This window comes from Equus quagga, chromosome 3 (genome assembly GCF_021613505.1).
Source record: "Equus quagga isolate Etosha38 chromosome 3, UCLA_HA_Equagga_1.0, whole genome shotgun sequence".
NCBI classification, from domain to species: domain Eukaryota; kingdom Metazoa; phylum Chordata; class Mammalia; order Perissodactyla; family Equidae; genus Equus; species Equus quagga.
Window position 1 is genome coordinate 126,469,184 of NC_060269.1, and position 19,840 is coordinate 126,489,023.

Sequence of the window (19,840 nt, forward strand, 5' to 3'; positions counted from 1 at the left end):
CCCCGCGCTCCCCGCCTCCAGGTGCGGCGGCCGCGGCGCGCCGGCGAGTGACAGCGCCGCCCGCGCGGCCGCCGCCACGCAGCCGAGCCGGGGACCGCGAAGGAGGAGGCCCCGCGCCGGGGCCAGACGGGTGAGGACCGAGCGGGCGCGGCAGGGAGAGGCGCCGGCGGCCGGACTCCCCCGCCCGGCTCTCCTCGCCTCGCCTTCGGGGCTGGGCTGCCGGCGCGCGGGGCGAGCCCCGGGGGCCGTGGGTGGGCTGTGCGCCGGGGCCGGGGCGGGGAGGACTGGCTCAGGCTGGGCCGGGGCTTTCTGGCACTTTTCCGGGTCCATTTCCAGAGCGCAAAGTGCTTGGCTCTGGTTTCTGCGCCTTGATTTCGCTCCCGCGTGTGGGCGTCTTAAAGGAAACCAGAAGCGGTAAGTGATACAGAAACTCCGCTGACTAATGCGTTTCGGCCCGGGAGGGTGGCAACCGGGATAGACAACTAGCTTCTCCCCCCTCCCCAAAATAAGTAAATACAAAGGAGCTAGCTGCCCTTTAGCGAGTTTCAGGCACCAAGTTATTGACTCTAGTGGGAATGAGTTTGCTCCCATCTCTGTGCTCCCTCGCATCGCATCTTGCTTGTTAGACGCTTTGAGACGACAGGCCTGTTAATTCACTTTAATTAGAAGCACTTGGCCTCCACCTGCCTGAACCCAACACCTTACACGAGGACGTATCGGCAGTGAGTTTACCAGGTTGATTTTTCTCGTTTACTTTTGGAGACAGGTCTCTTGGGAGCATGGGTGTCCATCTCATTTAGTAAAGTTCACCCTGGCTTGTTTTCGTCTACACTTCCTTCACCTCCTTGCGGCGATCCCGAGTTATTTCGATATGGGGGAAGGCTTCGTGAAATTATGTTGTGAACTATAATCTTTGATAATTAGAGCAAAAATAGAAGCTCGTTTGTGTGGAATGATGACATTTTGGGCTGTTGTAAGTTTGCATGGTGGTAGCAACATTTTTTTTTTTTTTTTCCGAGGTTGTCCTTGAAGTAGGCTGCTCAGTGGAATATATCCTTTTAGTAGAAGTGTATTCAATGAGAAGCTATTTTTAAAAGTACATTTAATCGGATGTCATTGTGATTACCAATAATAGTATTGTACCGACAAGCCCAGTATTGATTTCCCCCGGCACTTAAGCACTCTACCCCCGCGCGGGTTTATGGAACGTTGCCCATAAATAATTGGAAGACGATGTTATGGCTGTTTTAAAAAGGAAGCTAACTTTTTTCGAGAAAAAAAAACTCTAAACTCTTAGTTCTGATTTTCAAGCGCTTACAGGAGAAATTCTGAGGGAAAATTCTCATGACATTCCACTGTTTAACAATGTTTTAAAAAAGAAAGAGAAAAGCAAAATGGGTCACGGAACTAGGCTAAAGCCTAAAGTGGAAATATCTTGCTGGCTCCTTTTTAAATGTATATTTAACACTTACACAGTTAAGATGGGGCTTAACACCAAGAGTGTTTTATATAGACTTGATTTGTCAGTACTCAAAGATTAACTTAAATTAAAATGTACCTAAAGGGTAAGTCAGATGACTTGGTTAAGCTTATTTATGTGGGCATGTATGTGTTTGTCTTTTTTCGTTCCTCTGTAAGCCTGTCAGATTTTATATGGGTTGTCCATGAAAGGAGAAGCGGATGCTACCTTTAAAAACAAATTCTTAATCATTTAATGTGAATATAAGTTTCTAGCAGTGTGAGGCCCATAGATACTCAATTAATAAACTTTTCAATTCAACTACTCTTAGTCACTGTGGTTAAGTATAGGACTCATTATAATGAATTGCAATGTTTTTGGAAACTCTTATATGAGTACTATGAAGTTTTAAAAGCCTGCTTGGGACTCTCCATTATGGACTTTATGATATTGAATAAGGTATTTCTTTTTGTTTTGTTGCTTTCTACCCCACCTCCCTGCATCTTCAAGAAAGTTTGGTGAAAGAGGCTATAAAATTGCCAAGTATAAATGGTGGTCATTGCTTTAATAGCCTTCGTTTAACAAGTTTTTTTCCCTCATTTATTTATTGACTCCTTTATTGGATCCAATCTTTGCTGAGGGATTTTTGGAATGCTCTGTAAAATATTAATTAGGTAGACTTCTTATTAATGTTGGAAATATTTCTTAGATTTGACTACAGGTAGATTGATGAGAGATTAGATGCTGTGAGATGTTTTCTTAATTTTTGCTGTGAAGTCCTGCACCCCTGTAGTTGATCATTTCAGGCCTTTTTTTTTTTTTTAAAGTATTGGCCAGATTAAATATATAATGATGGTTAAACCATGTTGCTCACTAATTTCCTTGGTTGAAATAATAGTCAGTGGTATTCTCCTCACATGATCCTTTCTAGTTAGAAATCTGACTTGTGAAATTTCGTTGCAGTTTTGACTCAGCATAAGTTTATTTCCTTCCCATGCTATGGAGGAAACAAAGGAGTCTTGATCTGGGGTGGAGGAGTCATTTGAGCAGCTTCAGGAGTAAAAACTACTAGTGAAGAGGTGGGGAGAATAATTTTCTTTTTTTAATGCACGAAAGTGGATGGGTAGATGAAGTACTCAGGGCAGGAATAATAATGTGTATCTGCTTTCATGGTTCTCAAAAAAATGGGATGCAAAAAGAACTCTCCTGGTTACATTACGTAGCTTTAGGAAGAGGTTACTCAGTTTGGAGTTGGAGAGATGGTCAGGGAAGAGCAGAAGAGAAGTGTGATCTCTGTGCGGGTTGGAGACTTGGGGTCCTTGAGGTGGTGGTGGTGAAATGGTTGCTGAGACTCTTGCACAGTATCTTGAAGTTCAGAATCCTTAGCTTGCTGTTCAAAGCCATCCGCAGCCAATTCTAGCTTCCCGTTCTGGCTTCACCTTTCATTACCTGTTGAACTCTAGGTCCGTCCCCCCTATTCTCATGCCTCGCTATTGCCTGAAGACATCTTCTCCGTATCCCTTTAGGGCATTCCTTCTACTTCAGACGCTGCTGTCTCCACCCGCTGCCTCTTCCTGTACATCTTGAAACGCCCCTCCATAGCTCCTTCACTGATCACTCCATCCTCAAAGCTCTGAATTGCTGCATATTTCTCTTATATTCATGGAGTTGATTTGAGATTTCTAGAGTTCCTTGGCAGTCATGAAACATGGTGGTGCTATGTAATTAAAAGTAAAACAATACTGAAAATGTAAATCATGTGAAAGTCAGGCTTGCAAAATTTGATTTTTCTTATCATTACTGTTGAAGTGCTTTTTTGGGGGTACATCAGAGTCTTCCAATTTTGATATTTCTTCTTTACTGATACTACCGAGTAGTAAAGAACTGACTGTTGATATACGTGCTGTTTTCCTTTGCTTACATGTAGTCATATCTAATTTATTCGTTTAGATTTTAAACTTTTAGAGAGAAGACAGTGAATCTTCACTTTCTTTGTAGCACTTAACACTGTTCTCAAATGAAATAATAGGTGCTGTTTTCTTGACCTGCAAATGTTTCCCGCTGTTACGTTGGAGAGAGTAGTTCCTTATTCAGTGTTCCTTAAATATTTATTGAATGAATAAATGTAAATAAGTTAAGTCAATAAGTTGGGAGAAATTTGCTGAGATACCCTCTTTTGCTAAGAAAAAGAGACTTTGACAGTTATGGACCCAATAGGAATAAGCCCTCAAATTCAGTTGGAAAAGAGGTCAGGGTGCTATTTATAAATGTGGAGAGAGGAAGCTGTTCACAGTAGGCCATTTTGAAACATCTGGTTCTTAGTCTAAAAAGCGACTCAAATTCAGAGAAATGGTGAGGTGCACATTTGTACTAAAATTTTAAAACTAAAATATAAATGTGTATATAAAAAAGGGCACGTCATAAATGTACATTTTAAAATCTTTTTATTGAAGTATAATGTAGTTTACCTGAATGAAGTTTAGTGAAGTATAATGCTAGTTTTGACCTGAGTCAATTAAGCATTGAAGGTATGTTTACTATAGCATGAAATGGAGCAGAATCCTGAAGAATATGTGCCCATGAGTTCTAACGGGTCTGGCTCTCCTCCTTTCGGCTAGATGTGGCTGGATTGTAGAGAGGGGTAGGTGGGGCTGGCACTGGACAGAGGCAGCCGCCCGGGTGTTAGGGGCAAACAGGTGGGAGTTTTCCACAGTGGTGCAGGCTTCAGATAACTATTCCTTTTCGTTCACCCCACTTCTGCTCTTGTAGGAACTCAGGAAGATGAAATCTTCTCTGGTTGCCCAGGAATTATATAGCTTTTCTTTAAAGATCTCTGAGTTAGAGTTGAAACAAGTCTCAAGTGTTAGCCAATTAACTTAAGCTTTAGATGGACAGCTTGAAAGAGAAAAAACTTACTGAAGATAAGGAGATTATCAAGCACTTAACTATTGAGATATTATCTAAAACACCTAAACTTACGTACTACTTATGTACTAATAACTTGTCATAATAAGTAAAGGAATTATCACTTCTGAACTTCACCTGATGTGGAAATAGATATTAAATTATAGATTTTGAAAGCGTTCTGTTTTTCCCATTGCACAGTAAGTAAAATAATCAAAATGTAACTTAAAACAATCCTTCTCCTTGATTCAAACTGCAGCGTGCTTTTGCCCAGAGCCTGGCTATTTTCAGCTCAAACCTCAGTTATTCTCCGTTTAGCAGACACTAATTAAATGCTTATCGCTTGCCAGGGACTGTTCTAAGATGTTTATGCACATATACTCATTTAATACGCAAATCCATCCTGTGAGGTGGCTGCTTTTATCATCACTGCTTGCAGACGCCAACAGTGAGGCTCAGAAAAAGAAACTTTCCCAAGGTCATACCGCTGGCACACGGCAGAGCTGGGAGCACTGGTAATCACTGTGGTCTGTGTCCCAAGTCTAAAGTCTTCAGGTAAAGTCATCCTTCTCGTTAGTGTAACCACGTTTGTATTTTACTAAATTAATAAAACTATGTTTACTGATGTGGTAGGTGCTTTGTAGGTTTATTAGAAGAAGAATTTACAGTGCTAATTTAAAGCAATGTAATTTTACTGGGCAGATAGAAGAAGATCAGTGAAACCAAGTGCAGTAATATAATGCATAGGACCAAGTACAATATTGTATACAACAAATGAATTGATAATAGCCAAGATTTCTTGTACATTTATAATTGGTCAGGTACTCTTGCATATACCTTACATATTTTACTTGTTTAATCTGAACAGAAATCCTATCAGATGTGAGGTGAATTATTCTCGTTTTACAGATGAGGAAAGTGAGCTTTAGGGAAGCTAAATAACGTGATCAAGGTACATAGTTAACAAATGGGGAAGGGCGACTGGAATTCAGGCAGCCTGATTCCAGAGCACCCTGCTCCCTGCACGTCTGCCTGGGTGGAAGTAATGCGGGATTAAAGGGCGATGGGACAGACTCATGGTTGTGGTGGTACACGCTTGTAAGACTTGAATCGGCCCCCAAAGGAGAGGAAAAAGTCCAGGTACGTACAGGGAGTTCAGTTTCAATAAAAGCTGAGAAGCTGGCCCGAATCTTCTAGTCTGTCTCCCTGTCTCCTTCTTACTGTGGTAGAAAAAGACACATAATGTAAAATTTGTCACCTTAACTGTTTTTAAGTGTACAGTTCAGTAGTGTTAAGTGTATTTACGTTGTTGTGAAACAGGTCTCCGGTCTACTTTTTCATCTTGCAGAACTGAAACTCGATACCTGTTGAACAACTGCCCCTCTCCTCCAGCCCCTCTAACCACCATTCTACTTTCTATTTCTATGCATTTGACTACAGTTGTCCTTTGGTATCCGTGGGGCATTGGTTCCAGGACCCCCACCGATACCAAAATCTGCGGTTGCTCCAGTCTCATATGGAATGGCGTAGTATTTGCATATAACCTACGCACATCCTCCTGTATACTTTAAATCATCTCTAGATTACTTGTAATACCTAATTACAATGTAAACGCTATGTAAATAGCTTTTATACTGTGTTGTTTAGGGAATAATGACAAGAAAAAAGTCTGTACATGTTCAGAACAGACACAATCATTGTAGGTCTTTTGATCCCAGTTGGTTGAATCCACGAATGCAGAACCTGCTAATGTGCAGGGCTGACTGTACTTTGGATGCCTCATATAACTAGAATCATATAGTATTTGTCCTTTTGTGACTGGCTTCTTACACTTAGCATAATGTCCTCAAGGTTCATTTATGTTGTAGCACATTGAAGAATCTCCTTCTTTTTTAAAGCTGCATAATATTCAGTTGCATGTATGCGTCACATTTTGTGTATCCACTCATTCGTCAGTGAACATTTGGGTTGCTTCCATCCCCTGTCTCCTGTTGCATCACATTTAAAGTTAAACCTTTAAGACCATGGTCAAGTACCTTTTGGAATAATACTTCAACACTTTCTGTTCTAGTCAAGCTGGATGTTTTTGTGTGTGCGTGTTGCTTTTTTTTTTTTTACCATCACCATTGACTGTGCTGGTGAGCATTGAATATTTGCTTTGGTCATATTTGATTATTTGATTTTGGCTTCAGACTGTTGTACTGTATCAGTTATACTGTATAGTTCTGCATTAGCTGTCTTTCTGCAATGATAGATGCAAAATAAGTTTTAATAAACTAAATTCTATGTTATTATTGACTTACACAGTAATTTCTAAGAAGTTCTCCCTTAATTTTTCATTGTCTCTTAAATCTCAAACACTTAAGTGTAAATAAATGTAGTATTTCGTATTTAACCACTTACATGGATACATGTGCCAATAAACCAAAAAGGTGAGTAAAACTTGAGCTTGCAAGGCACAGTATATTTAAACACGATTTTCCTCGTGACTGTAAGTCCTTATGCATAGCTAGCTAGACAGGCAAAGAAGAGGGAAAATATGGAGTCCTTGATACCCCTCTACTGTTAAATTGATTGTATAACCAATAGGAGGCATTACAGTTAATACCACACATGGCGGAGTCAGACTCTTAGGATTCTGGCTCCACTGTTTATCTGCTGTGTGGCTTTGGGCCTGAGACTTTCCTCCCAAGGCAGCTGTGAAGATTAAATGAGATGCTGTACAGATAGTTTGTAAACACTCCACAAATATTGGCTATTATTATTAGCAATATAAGTCTGAGGGAGAATGGTAGAGGGTAGATGTTTTGATGGGCAGGAAAGAGTAGTGGTCAAGGTAGAGAACATGGAACACTGGAGGTCAGAGCCTGTGGGTGACCACGGTTACGAGAGATGGCCAGGTTGCGGGAACTGGGCTTCCTGTATGGGGCTTATTGGGGGTAGTGTTGTCACAAGCTAAGGTAGGTAAACAAATGGTAGAGGAGAGGGATACTAAAGGACCAATTTTACAGTGTTCTGGGGACGAAGCACTCAGGCTAGAACAATAAGTTAGGGTTGTTGACCTTTGACCTTTAGCAGTCTGCTCTGAACTATGGGAGGGAGTAATGCGACAGCAAACATATTTTCTCAAAACCACTTCCTCTTCTGCATGGTTGTGGGGAACAAAGTGGAACTTGTTGTCTTTATGAATACTTGGAGTTAAATATTTTGGTATTAAACAATGAATTTGCTTGATATACAAATACCGTGATACCTATTTCTTGTGATTATATTCTGTACTGAAGCAATGGTGGAATTCTGTAAGACCTGTAGCTTGAACTAACTAGTTCAACATGTCATACGTGTGGAGCCCCCTAAATTTTTAAGTGATTAGTTATTTCTTCACAGTAAGTTTATTAGCAACTTGAAGGCAGGGACACTTCTGTTATCTATAGTGCCAGGCACCCTATGGGGGTGATTAGCTGTAGAGGATTGGAGGAGTAAAAGTTGTACTTGAGGTTTCTACTTTGGGTGTCACTGTAGGATGTCATAAATTACCTTTCCTATCTGCTGGTGCCACTCAATCATTATGACTAGTAAAAGCATTTTCCCACACGTTTCTGGATTTCCCCTTGGGAGATAGTTCCGCTCCATTGGGAACCACTGTTCTGGAATACAATAAACTCTCGTTGTTCTTAGAATCTGTAAGACTTATATTGATAACATTGAAAAGTTTCACTATTCATATGACAGCTTAATTTCTTCTTATTTGGTAGATATTTTCTAAGGTTCCTTTCAATCCTGTCATCCTATGATTGTTAAGCCTATTATTTTGACACATTTGCAGTTTCTAAATACTCTAAGGCTATAGTTCCAATTTTAAAATGGTATGCTTTTTTTTTTTTTTTAAAAAAAAAGTGGCTTAAACTTATGCCTGAATCAATTGTACTGTGCTACTTTTTCCCCTCCTGTAAAATATTAGTCAGGCAAAGGAGATTCCAGAAGTTATCAGCACTGAATACTTAATTACCTTATGGTTTAATGAAGTGACCCACGATTTTCAGTTGTTTTCTTTCCTAGTTCAACTGGGGGTTATGACAAAGCTCCACTGGTAATGGGTGGAGGGTGGGGGATTGGAGAAGGGCTCACTGTGGTCCTTTTCCTTACTTGAGGCATCAGGATGGGGAAGGCCAACCCATGAATTTTTAAAAGCCACATAGTTGGCTTGGAATGCTTCTAGCTGTCTTCCTACCATCCCCCAAGTGCTGATTTGAAGATCTCTTATAGTGGTTAGAAGATTGAAGAAATCTGTCCTTGAATCCTGTCTCTGCTCCTCGCATATTTGATGACCTAGTTTTCTCTCTCTACATTCTGACAAATGCGTCGTGAGGTGATTTTGTTGTTGTGTGAACATCATGGAGTGTAGTTATGCCAACCTAGATGGTATAGCAAACTACACATCTAGGATATATGGTATTAGTCTTATGGGACCACCATCATATATGCTGTCTGTCATTGACTGAAACGTCGTTAAGTGTTGCATGGCTGTAGTAGCAAATGCCTCAAAGATAGATAAAGCAAGGATAAGGAGTAGTGAGTCACAAGGCATGCTTGTATGCTTGGGGGATTGGGGAAGGCCTCTCTGAAGGGGCACATTTGAGCAGAGACCTAATAAAGTGATGGAGTGGGCCATGAGCCATGGGTACATGTTGGGAAGGGCAAGAGGTAAGGTCATGAGGTGGGAATTGGTCTGAGACTAACTTGGCGATGATTAAGTGATGGAGGGGAAAGCCAGGGAAGAAGAAGTTGGGAAGTTGTAGGGAGTGACTTGGTGTGACTTTTGTTATAAAATGAACCATTCTGGCTGCTGTATTGAGAATATACTGTGTGGCAGGGTAGTGGGGCAGGACGGAATCAGGGCTTTCAGTCAGGAGGCTATTGTAGTGGTCTAAAATAGACCACGTAGTGGCTTGGACTTCGATATGAGCCGGAGAGGTGGTGAGTAGTTGGTTCAGGACGTAGTTTCAAGGTAGAGTTCAGTAAGATGATAAAATAATGTTTACTAAGTGATATCGAAAGTCAAGCATGTAGCAAGGGCTCCTAAATGTTACTTCCCTTTTACTTCCTCTTGCAAAGGGGTCAGGATAGGATGGGCAAGTGTGCAACGACATCTGTAATACCAGCTATTTGTCCATCCTCTGAGCATGTACTGCATCTGTCATGCATTGTGTTTATAAACAGATAATTTGACTAGCATGTGTTAGGCAGCTTGTATGGGCTGGTCATCATCTTGGCAGAGTTATTAGTTTATTATGGGGTAATGAAACAATAATTATAATGGCAAACACTTATGTAACATTTGTTGTGTGTAGTTGGTGTTCTCACTGCTTTACAACAGCCCTGTGAAGAAGGTACTGTTATTATTCCTATTTGCCTGATGAGGAAACTGAGGCACAGAGAGGTTGAATACTTGCCTAAGCTCACAAAACTGCTCAGTGGAGGAACTGAGATTTGACCTGGATTGTCTAGCTCCCAAAGCTTGGCTTTTGCACTGCACTGCCCCGCATCTATAGGTTAGTTAGTATGGAATGAATGGAATGTGATTAAATGCTCTAAGAAGTAAATGCTGTAGGAATATGGAAAAGAGGGTTTATTCTTGTTCAGTAGAGACCTTGTGAAGGAAATAGCATTTAAGTTAGACTTCAAAGGATGGGAAAGATTTCAGCTGTGGGAAGATAATGATTAGTGATGAAAATAAATAATTATAATGATGGACGTGAATGTTTACCAAGCACTTACCAGATACTAAGCACTGTTTTAACACTTTTGATGGATAATCTCTCTTAATCTTCACCAGCACTAGGTACCTCTGAGTATTTCCATTTTGTGTGTAAGGAAACATACAGACATGTGCCTGTGTTTACAGTGCTAGAAAGTGAAGGAGGTTGGTTTGAGTCTCACTGCAGACTCATGGGCAATGTGTTAGGAAGGGCATTCCATCCAAGGGAAGAGAGTGATGAGCGTAGGCTTGGGTGGGATGGTGTAAAGCATATTTGGGGAGTGTGAGGGATTTAAAATTGTAGTTACTGAATTTTGCTGTCCCAAAGATGACTGGGATGTGTTACAGATACAGATTCCTGGGCATGTTGTCAACAGTTGTGGCTGTACAGCACATCCATAGACCAGTACCTCAAGAGCCATTGACCTGGAACGCCGTACACATGCCATTGTGCCCAGTGGAGGGCAAAATGTGGAGAGTTTCAATTTCATGTTAACGAGTTTGCACATGGTAGACTTTTGTAGAGTTGGGCATGTCCATCTCTTTGCAGCTGATGATGTGTGTATGGGCTAGAAGCCTCTACAGAAAGAAGTGGATCTGTGAACACCCTTGGGTGATCAGACAGTTAAAAAGTCCAGTGATTTTAGGATGGAGTTGACATTAAAGTACAGAGAGGATTGTAGGGCCTGTGGAAGGGAGCCTCTTAGTTCCAGGATCCTACTTATAGGTATATATGGAGAAAGGAGTGATTCATTCTGTTTGAAGGGGTCAATAGAAAGCCTTCACAGAAGAAGTAATACTTGCCTATTCAGGGTTTTTAATAGTGCATAGGATTTTGCAAAATGTGTAGATTTGCAAGCAGATACAGAACGTGCAAAAGGTATGGGGCTATTAAACATTGCTGCTTCAGGAACGATAATTAACATTAATGAGCTAAAGTGAGTGAAGGATGTTGGTAGAAATGTTTGGCATGGGTTGAACTTGAGCCTAGAGTGAGTATATAGGAACACCTACCTTGCAGGAAATATATGAGTTATGGTATCTGGCACACAATTGCCGTTTACATCAATAGTAGCTGCTATTATTATTGTTAGACCAAGACCAGACTGTGGTCTGGTGCCATAAGGAGCTTAGACTTCATCCTGTTGAGAATGTGGAGTGACATGCTAAGTTTGGATTTTCAGTGGTTCACTGATAATGGAGGCTGGGCTGAGGGATTTGTTCAGAGATTGTTGTAGTAATCCAGGCGAGAGATCATGAGAGTCTGAACCGTGGCAAAGGCAGTGAGGACCAAGGAGTGTATAAGTCAGTTTGGGCTGCTGCAACAAAATACCACAGACTGCCTGGCTTAAAAAATAGGTGTTTATTTTCTCATAGTTTAGGAGACTGGGAAGTCCAAGATCAAGGTGCCAGCCAATTTGGCAATAATTATTTCCATTTTGTGATGTGCAAAAAAATTATTTACCAAATAATTGTGTAGAACAAGAGTGGTATATCTGAGAATTAGGTTTGTATATGGCGTTGAGGTTTAACTTTCTCCTTTTTTTCTCTAACATTTTGTCATTTGGAGTGTGACATAAGGATACCTTATTGGCAAAGGCATTTCCTGCCTTTCATCTCTTGCTTGTGTTTTTATTTCTCTGCTTCTGCAGTGCTGCCTGAATATATGTACTTTCCCTTTTCTCCATATACCTGTTTGTCAGTGTTGGCTGATATTTTTAACAGTTGAGGCAATAGTTCATGGGATGTTGGCATGTAACACATGCAGAGTCGGAGTTGTTTCTTTAGAGAGCTGTTTTGATATATGATTTCCAGAAACTTTGCATCAACGCTTGTTCAGATAAATTTACCTTGTTTGAGTGTGTCTCATTTTATTACTTCAGTATGTGGCTGCGATGCATATTCTGCACTTTTTATTTAGGCATACAGAAATTTGCACATATCATACATTTTCACAAACTGAACACAGCTATGTAAACAGCACCTAGATAAATCAACTTTACAGAAAATTTAATGATGTTGTTTGGGAGAAAAATGAACCTATATGAATCTGCTGTGGTATATAGGAGGAAAATGTGACCTTTAAACTTTTTCCTTTTACTTTCATATTAACTTGTTTCCTGTTACCTAATGTATTTAAGAATTAACTAGTCAACTAGTCTTATCTTGTATATCAATATTGTACGTATAATGCTGCTGCTTTTTTGAAATGAAAATTATTGGCCTGAGAAATATGTACTAACTGCTTTTTAAGAGTCTTTGAAGAAAGTGTATTAAAGGGAGAAGTTTTTCATAGCTAGTAACTGTTAAGAAAAATTATCTAAAATTTGGAAGTCAGGAGAATGTGCAGCATGTTCTTTCAATGCCTTGTGGGGATATTGTTTGACAGGGCCCCCCAGGGCTGTTTAATTCTAATTCTTGTGCTCCACTTTCTCTTTACTATTTGGGTAGAACTCAGAACTGGGAAGTTACCTGTTAGCTTATAGTTTTTTGCCCGGTAGAAAGATAACCGCAAAGGTTATGGTTTTATTGCCCTGTAGGACAAACAGTTTTGTTTTGTTTTGTTTTTAAATCTAACCTACCCATCTTATTCTAACACTTAAAAAAGAAAAAAGCTTTTTCTGATGGACTGTAGAAACTTGTTCCGCACATGATCTTGGAACTAGTCTTAACTGTCGTACCGATTCCTTCATTCATTAATGAGTTGAATAAAATGTTTGACACATGTTCATTTTATATTTGTGTGAGAGTCATTTTTTACCTTTTTGTAAGTAGTATTTGATATTACTGGAGCATTTCTGTCCTGTACCCTCACACTCTGCCTGGGAATTGACTTTCTGGGGCATGCAAAGTAATGCTAAAGATTCTAAACTCTCAGCGAAAGTAATTCTCTTCATTTCTGTTGTGTTTCTTCAGAGAGAATTTACAATGTAAAACTAGGTTTTAATAACCAAAATGTTCTAATGAATTTTCTTTTTTTCCAGGCTTAAACACATAAAGCATTCACTGTGGAGAAAATAACATTTTGAGACATTTTCCTGTCACAAGTGATAGAGGAAAAACCCATACAGAAGTGCACTGTCCTGTGTGTGCATCCACTGTCCTGCTTTTTGTAACTCAGCTTAGTAATGAAGTCACCATTATGTCCTCAGTCAGTGAAGTAAATGTTGATATCAAAGATTTCCTGATGAGCATTAATTTGGAGCAGTATCTCTTACACTTTCGTGAGTTTGGTTTTAATACTGTGAAAGACTGTGCAGCAATAAATGACAGCGTGCTACACAAAATTGGAATATCACCTACGGGGCACCGGAGGAGGATACTTAAACAGTTACAGATAATCTTGTCAAAGATGCAAGATATTCCAATCTATGCAAACGTTCATAAAACAAAGAATGATGAGACTTCAAAGGATTGCCGTGCTCCATCTTCTGATCAGACCACCTGCATAGAACTTTCAAATTCAGGTAGAGTTCAGACACCTAGCCCGACGCAGTTGGAGACTGTTCCAAAAAATCTTGATCAAAATGATGTTAGTGTAGAAAATAGCCAGTCTCTTAAATCAGATGATAAGCTGTCTCTTCCTAAACACAACTTTCCCATTCCAGAAGAAGAACCACACCTGCATTTGGGTTCTTTTCAAGATTCTTTGTTTGGTAGTGAAAATATTAAGATAGGATCTTTGATTACAAAGACGACTGCGGATCATGCAGTTGTGGAAGAACTAGTAGAAAAAGTTGATTTGATCTCAGAAAATGTAAGCCAGCTTACTAATGCAGACCCTGAATGTCTTTCTGCCTTTGGCTATTCACTATCAGAAGCAGCGCATTCCGGAAGTGGAACTAATGGTTTCTCTGAAAGATCACCACCATCCCCATGTTTTCAATTTCAAGGAGAAATGGTTGTAAATGATTTGTATGTTCCATCATCACCAGTCCCCGCACCTGTGAGAAGTCGGAGCAAATTGGTTTCAAGACCGTCTCGATCTTTTATGCTAAGACATCGACCTGTACCAGAGATTCCAGGGACAATAAAAGGAATTTCAGGGAGGTAAGAATTTTTATAAGCTGCAAATATTCAATATGCGGGAATTTAGTTATTTTTAACCATTATATTTTCAGTGTTCTTTTCTAAATTTGACATTAACGTACCTATTCAACCAACGTTTTCTTTCTTCTCTTTTAAAACTTTTTCGTCATGCTGTTGCTCTTGTATGCTCTTTCCCAAAGTCTGTTTCCAACTCGTAACTGCCTGGGACTCGAGCTTTCTCCCATTTAATTGGGGGAATTCCCTTCCCCTAATTCTACCTGGATTTTCCTTCCATACCTTCCTCCACCTCTGGTATTATGTTCTTCCATGACTACAGTTTTCGTATTTGAAAACTTGGTCTCCCCAACTAGATCATTTGTTCTTTGACGGGGGCCGTGTTTCTGACATTTGTATCTCTATTGCCTGGCACAATGATTGGCATGAAATTAGTAATTCATCACACATCTAGTCAGCACCTACTTGGTACTGGTCGCTGTGCTAGGTGTGAAGGAGGTAGAGAGGAATAGAGGGGCTGGAAGTGCAGTGTAGAAGACAGATGTAAAAAGATGGTAACAGTTCAGTATGGAAGCAGGTCCACCAGAGACAGGAACTCGAAAGAGGGGCCTAACAGCGTGTGGGGTCATTAGTCCCTTGAGGTAACTGGTGGAGTCCAAGAGCTGACTTACTGAGAAAGAGCTTTCATTCCTTTCTCAAACTTATGCCTACAACAGTTGTGGTTTTCTCCAGGGCCGTGGTGGGGTATTTTTTCGCGAAAAGCTTAACACTTGTCTCTCTGCTGAGAGTCATGAGGTTGTTCGGGTTTGACTGTTACTGCTGTGGCACCAAGTGCGATTACAGATTTCCTGCATAGGCTCTAGGCTGGCCTGTCTGCAAGATCCTCCCGCCACTCTGTCCCCACGGTTGGTTCTCTTGCCCTTAGGCACCTTTGGTAATTACAGTGCAAAGATCCTGGTTGCAGTCATAAGAAAAAATGTGCATATTTAGTGTTTGCAAGAGAAATGCCACAGTTTACAAGAATATGTTAATTTAAGTACCTTCCATTAGAGCATAAACTTTTTGAGGGCAGAGACCCTAGTTTGTATTTTGGCGTCCCTGGTGCCAGTAGCAATGTCTAGTATTTACTAGGAAATCAATAGTAAGAGTCTCATTTAGTAAATACCTACGTGCTAGTTTGGTTTATAGTTTTCCATGGATTATCTAATTCTCACAGTGACCCTGTAAAGTGGGTATTATTCGTACGTTATCTTCAGAGCTAACAGCCTTAGTCAGCCCTGGTGGTCTAGTGGTTAAGATTCGGCACTGTCACCTCTGCGACCCAAGTTTGTTTCCGATCGGGGAACCACACCATCAGTTTGTCGGTTGTCATACTTTGATGCCTGTGTGTGGCTGTGATACTGAAAGCTAACTGATATTTCAAATACCAGCGAGGTCACCCATGGTGGACAGGTTTTAGCACAGCTTCCAGTCTAAAACTAGGAAGAAGGACCTGGCCACCCACTTCCAAAATAATTTGCCGTGAAAACCCTATGAACGGCAACAGGGCACCGTCTGATACAGCGCTGGAAGTGAGAGGATGGTGCAGAAGGACTGGGCAGGGTTCTGCTCTGCTGTACACAGCGTTGCTTGGCGTCAGAATTGACTCTACGGCTCTAACAAGAGAAAAACTGAGCCTTAGGTTAATTTTCCCAGGATCACATGCGTAGTGAACTGGGATTTTATTCTAATACATCTGATTCCAGAACCTACTTTTCTTAACTGCTCATTTAGTAAATATTCTTAAAAATGTTGATTGCTTGTATAAGAATGGGAGTATTTACTAGGAATGTAGAAGATCACCAATTTTTGTTCGACACTCTAGCTTTAAAATATTTTGCTAATTTTAAACAATTAAAAGCAAGTGAGAAAGGTCTGCTATGAATATGCAGATTTTTTCTTTTAAAATGCATTTTTATAAATTCTATGAAAATATAGACTATTTCAATATTTGCAAAATTTTGACTGAAACGTGTAAACAATGAATCAAAATTTAAATAGTTATTAGTTTGATTTATTTTTAGAGGATAAAGGTATCTATCTGCTGGATACTTTTTCTTTTTGGTGATGAAGATTGGCCCTGAGTTAGCATCTGTTGCCAATCCTCCTGTCTCTGCTTGAGGAAGACTGTTGCTGAGCCAACATCCTTGCCAATCTTCCTCTGTTTGTGGGATGCCACCACAGCATGGCCTGATGAGCGGTGTGTAGATCTGCACTGAGGATCCAAACCCACAGACGCTGGGCTGCCAAAGGGGGGAAACATGTGAACCTTAACCACTGCACCAGCCGGCTGGCCCCAATCTGCTGGATACTTTTTACAAGTAAAAAGACATTACGTTTACACTTTTTTATTTTTCATAATTAAAAAAACTCTATTTTGAAAAAATATATTTTGAACTGCAACTTTTGCTAGTTGATTAAAAAAAGTTTTGTGATAATGGTGTAGACTTTTGTGTTGTAATCCTTTTGTAATTATCATTTATTCTTATCCTAAGGACATTTTTTTGGAACTTCGTAGATTGAGACAATTATATGTACATTATAAATTTAATGTTCCCGGTCTCTGCTGTAGTTAATAGACTCTCATGTTTTCTGAATTCAGATTTGTGTGTTTTAGTTAGATATTATGTAACCTCAAGGCAATTTTAAATTGCTGCCTAATGATTATGATGTTTTCTTTTGACTTCAATTCCGTAATGATTTATAGTTCGTCTGTTATGAGTTGTAAGAACTGCATTTTTTTAAACAAACATTCTGAGAAATGGTGGTCCATTTATGGTGTGTAATTGATTATTTTTTTTTAGTGTGGCTGCCTTGCCTAAGTGATAGGTAAGTGTGGATCATCAAGGGAAAGCTTTACCATTAATTAACCTTTAGGCCACTGCTTTTCTTGGCAATTTTAGTGATAAAAAATATGTGAAAAAATAACATCCGTAGGTATGCTAAAGATTCACTTTGATAATCAGTTACTTTTTGCAACTTCATGTTTCACTTAATATTATTTTTGAGATTTGTCCACATCGATGCACAAATTTTATGCAACTGCTATATAGTATTTTATTCAAAGAAAAAAACCACAATGTATTTCCGGGGTAAGTTGTTGACATTTTTGACTATTACAAATGAAGAGTGTTCATGCTTCTAAGTACTTTAAGAAACAAATGTGTGCATTCAGTTTACCAGGAGGACCAACCATTCTTTTCTCTGGTGAAAACAATAACACTTGGCTCATTCTTGCTGAGGGTTTTCATTGTGTTGGGCACACCTTGTGCTCTTTAAAAGCATTATCTCATTAACCCTCATAATATTCCTAGGCAGCAGGCCGTTTTTTATTTCCCTTCAATAAAATAGGAAGCCAAGCTCAGAGCTGTTAGGTAACAACTTGACCAAGATCACAGAAGCATAATAACAAGAGAGAGTGATCACGACTGCTTTTCTTTATGAGTTTTTAATTTTTGCAAATCAACTATATTATTTTTCAATTTAAAATCAGTTTGCCGTTTTCAGGATGACTAGTGGGAAAATAATAGGGTGAAGGAGGCAGAAAAGAGGAAAGAATGTAGGCTTTGCACAGATCAGAACTGGACGTGAATGCTGGCTTTGCCTCTTGCTAGCTGTGGGACTTGGGCTGGGAGAGCCCTTATTGGTAGGATCGAGACCTGGGTCCTCCCTCGTAGGGCTGTTATGGGGATGAAATATGAGATGTAGATATATAAACCCCTAACATATTGCTTGGGGCGTAATAGGTATTAGAATATAAAAAGCTTGTGATAATTTATTTTTAGATGAATGAGAATATAAATTGCTGATCATCAGTTTTCAGAGCAATTTGTTTCTTGTATTGAGCTAAGCTTTCATCTACAATAGATCAAATGAACCTGGTTGATAGATTTGGTAATTGATAGTAAAATCAGTAAAGATCGTCACAAACTTTTTTCTTTATGTTTTATATGACTAAGACTAAAATCAACAAAATATGCTTTAAAATACCACTAATGAGGGCCCAGCCCAGTGGCGTAGTGGTTAAGTTTGCAAGCTCTGCTTTGGTGGCCTGGGATTCATGGGTTCAGATCCTGGGTGCAGACCTACACACTGCTCATCAAGTCATGCTGTGGCAGCATCCCACATACAAAAAATAGAGGACGACTGGCACAGATGTTGGCTCAGGGACAGTCTTCTTCAAGCAAAAAGAGGAAGATTGGCAATGGATGTTAGCTCAGGGCAAATCTTCCTCACCAAAAAAACCCCAAAAAACCAAAAAAAAAACAAACCACCAATCCAAAACCCACTAATGGGTATACTTAAAATAGTCCAAAATCTTTTAAAAAAGTTTTTTTCCAGTAAATTAAAGTTGAAGTTTTTATTAAATTAAGCATTGTGGTTTAGAATAGCGGTTATAGAGCTAGACTGCCTGGGTTTGAGATGCAGATTTATGATTGACATTGATTATGATGAGACTTATGATTGGTACAACTGTGGGAAAGTTAGCACCTTTATGTGCCAATTTTCTTCTTTAAAAATTGCAGATAATAGTTCTTCTTAGGCTGTTTGTGACTAGATACATATCTATATAGTCTATATAATCTATATATAAATATCTATCTATATAGATAGATATATATGTATTATGTGTGTGTGTTTATTTGTAAAATTCTGAGACCTGTCTGACATACAATAAATGCTTAATGAGAATTAGTAATATTCATTATTAGCACAAGTTACCAAAGACATAGAAAATTTGAGTGTTGCTCTACTGAGTGGTTCAAATTATCAATATGTACTTGTGTCAGTAACATACAAATTTGAGGAAACAATTCTAGCCATATAACAGTACCAAGATTCTGGAGGTAATGAACAAATAAAGGGTAAATTACTTTGTGACCTTTTGGTAAACTTGTATGCCCCTCCCCTGCCAAAGACAACTTCTATCCTGACTTTAAAAATAACAATTACTTCCTTGCTTTTAGGTACCTCTTAGGTATGTCCCAAACAATATAGTTTTGACTGTTATGTGAACTTTTTAAAAAAAATGCTATCATATAGTGAATATTTTGGTTAAGCTTATTTTGCTTAACTTTGAGACTTATCTATGTTGGTGCCTGTGATTATTGATTGTTCATTTTCACTGCTGTATAATATTTCACTGAATGGATATACCATGATAGCCATTCTACTGTTGATGATAATTTCATATTCCCAACATCATCTGCTATTTTACGTATAAATAATATATGTGTACACACATATGTAAATCAGCTTTATTTATATCTAATTTACATACAATAAAATAGACTAATTTTAAGTGTACAGGTTGATGAGTTTTGACAAATATATACACCCATGTGACCACTACCACAGTCAAGATATAGAACATTTCTATCACCTCCAAAAATCCCTTTTGTTCATTTGCCTTAAATTACCCTACCCCCTGGGAGGCAGCCACTGGTCTCACTATAAATTAGCATTGCCTACTCTAGAATTTCGTATAAATGAAATCATTTGACAAGTAATGTTTTATGTCTAACATCTTTTATTCATCATGATGTTTTGAGATGCATCCATATTCCTGCGTGTCAGTTTATTTGTGTTGTTGAAGAGTGTTCTTTAGTGTGAATCTCCTACAACTTGTTTATCTA

General features: G+C 39.2%; 1 protein-coding gene across 5 annotated transcripts in view; it reads left to right on the forward strand.

Annotated features, from left to right (window-relative positions):
• Positions 1-59: 59 nt before the first annotated feature.
• Positions 60-19,840, forward strand: part of ARAP2 (ArfGAP with RhoGAP domain, ankyrin repeat and PH domain 2) — a 174,509-nt gene continuing 154,728 nt past the window's right edge. For 3 of the 5 annotated variants that reach the window (XM_046656447.1, XM_046656451.1, XM_046656450.1), the window contains exons 1-2: positions 60-130; positions 13,106-14,171. In XM_046656447.1, the coding sequence (XP_046512403.1) occupies positions 13,264-14,171 (908 nt within the window). In that variant the 5' untranslated portion in view covers positions 60-130; positions 13,106-13,263. Of the gene's footprint in view, positions 131-281; positions 415-13,105; positions 14,172-19,840 lie in introns of those variants that run through there. The other 2 variants (XM_046656452.1, XM_046656448.1) reach the window with 2 other exon arrangements.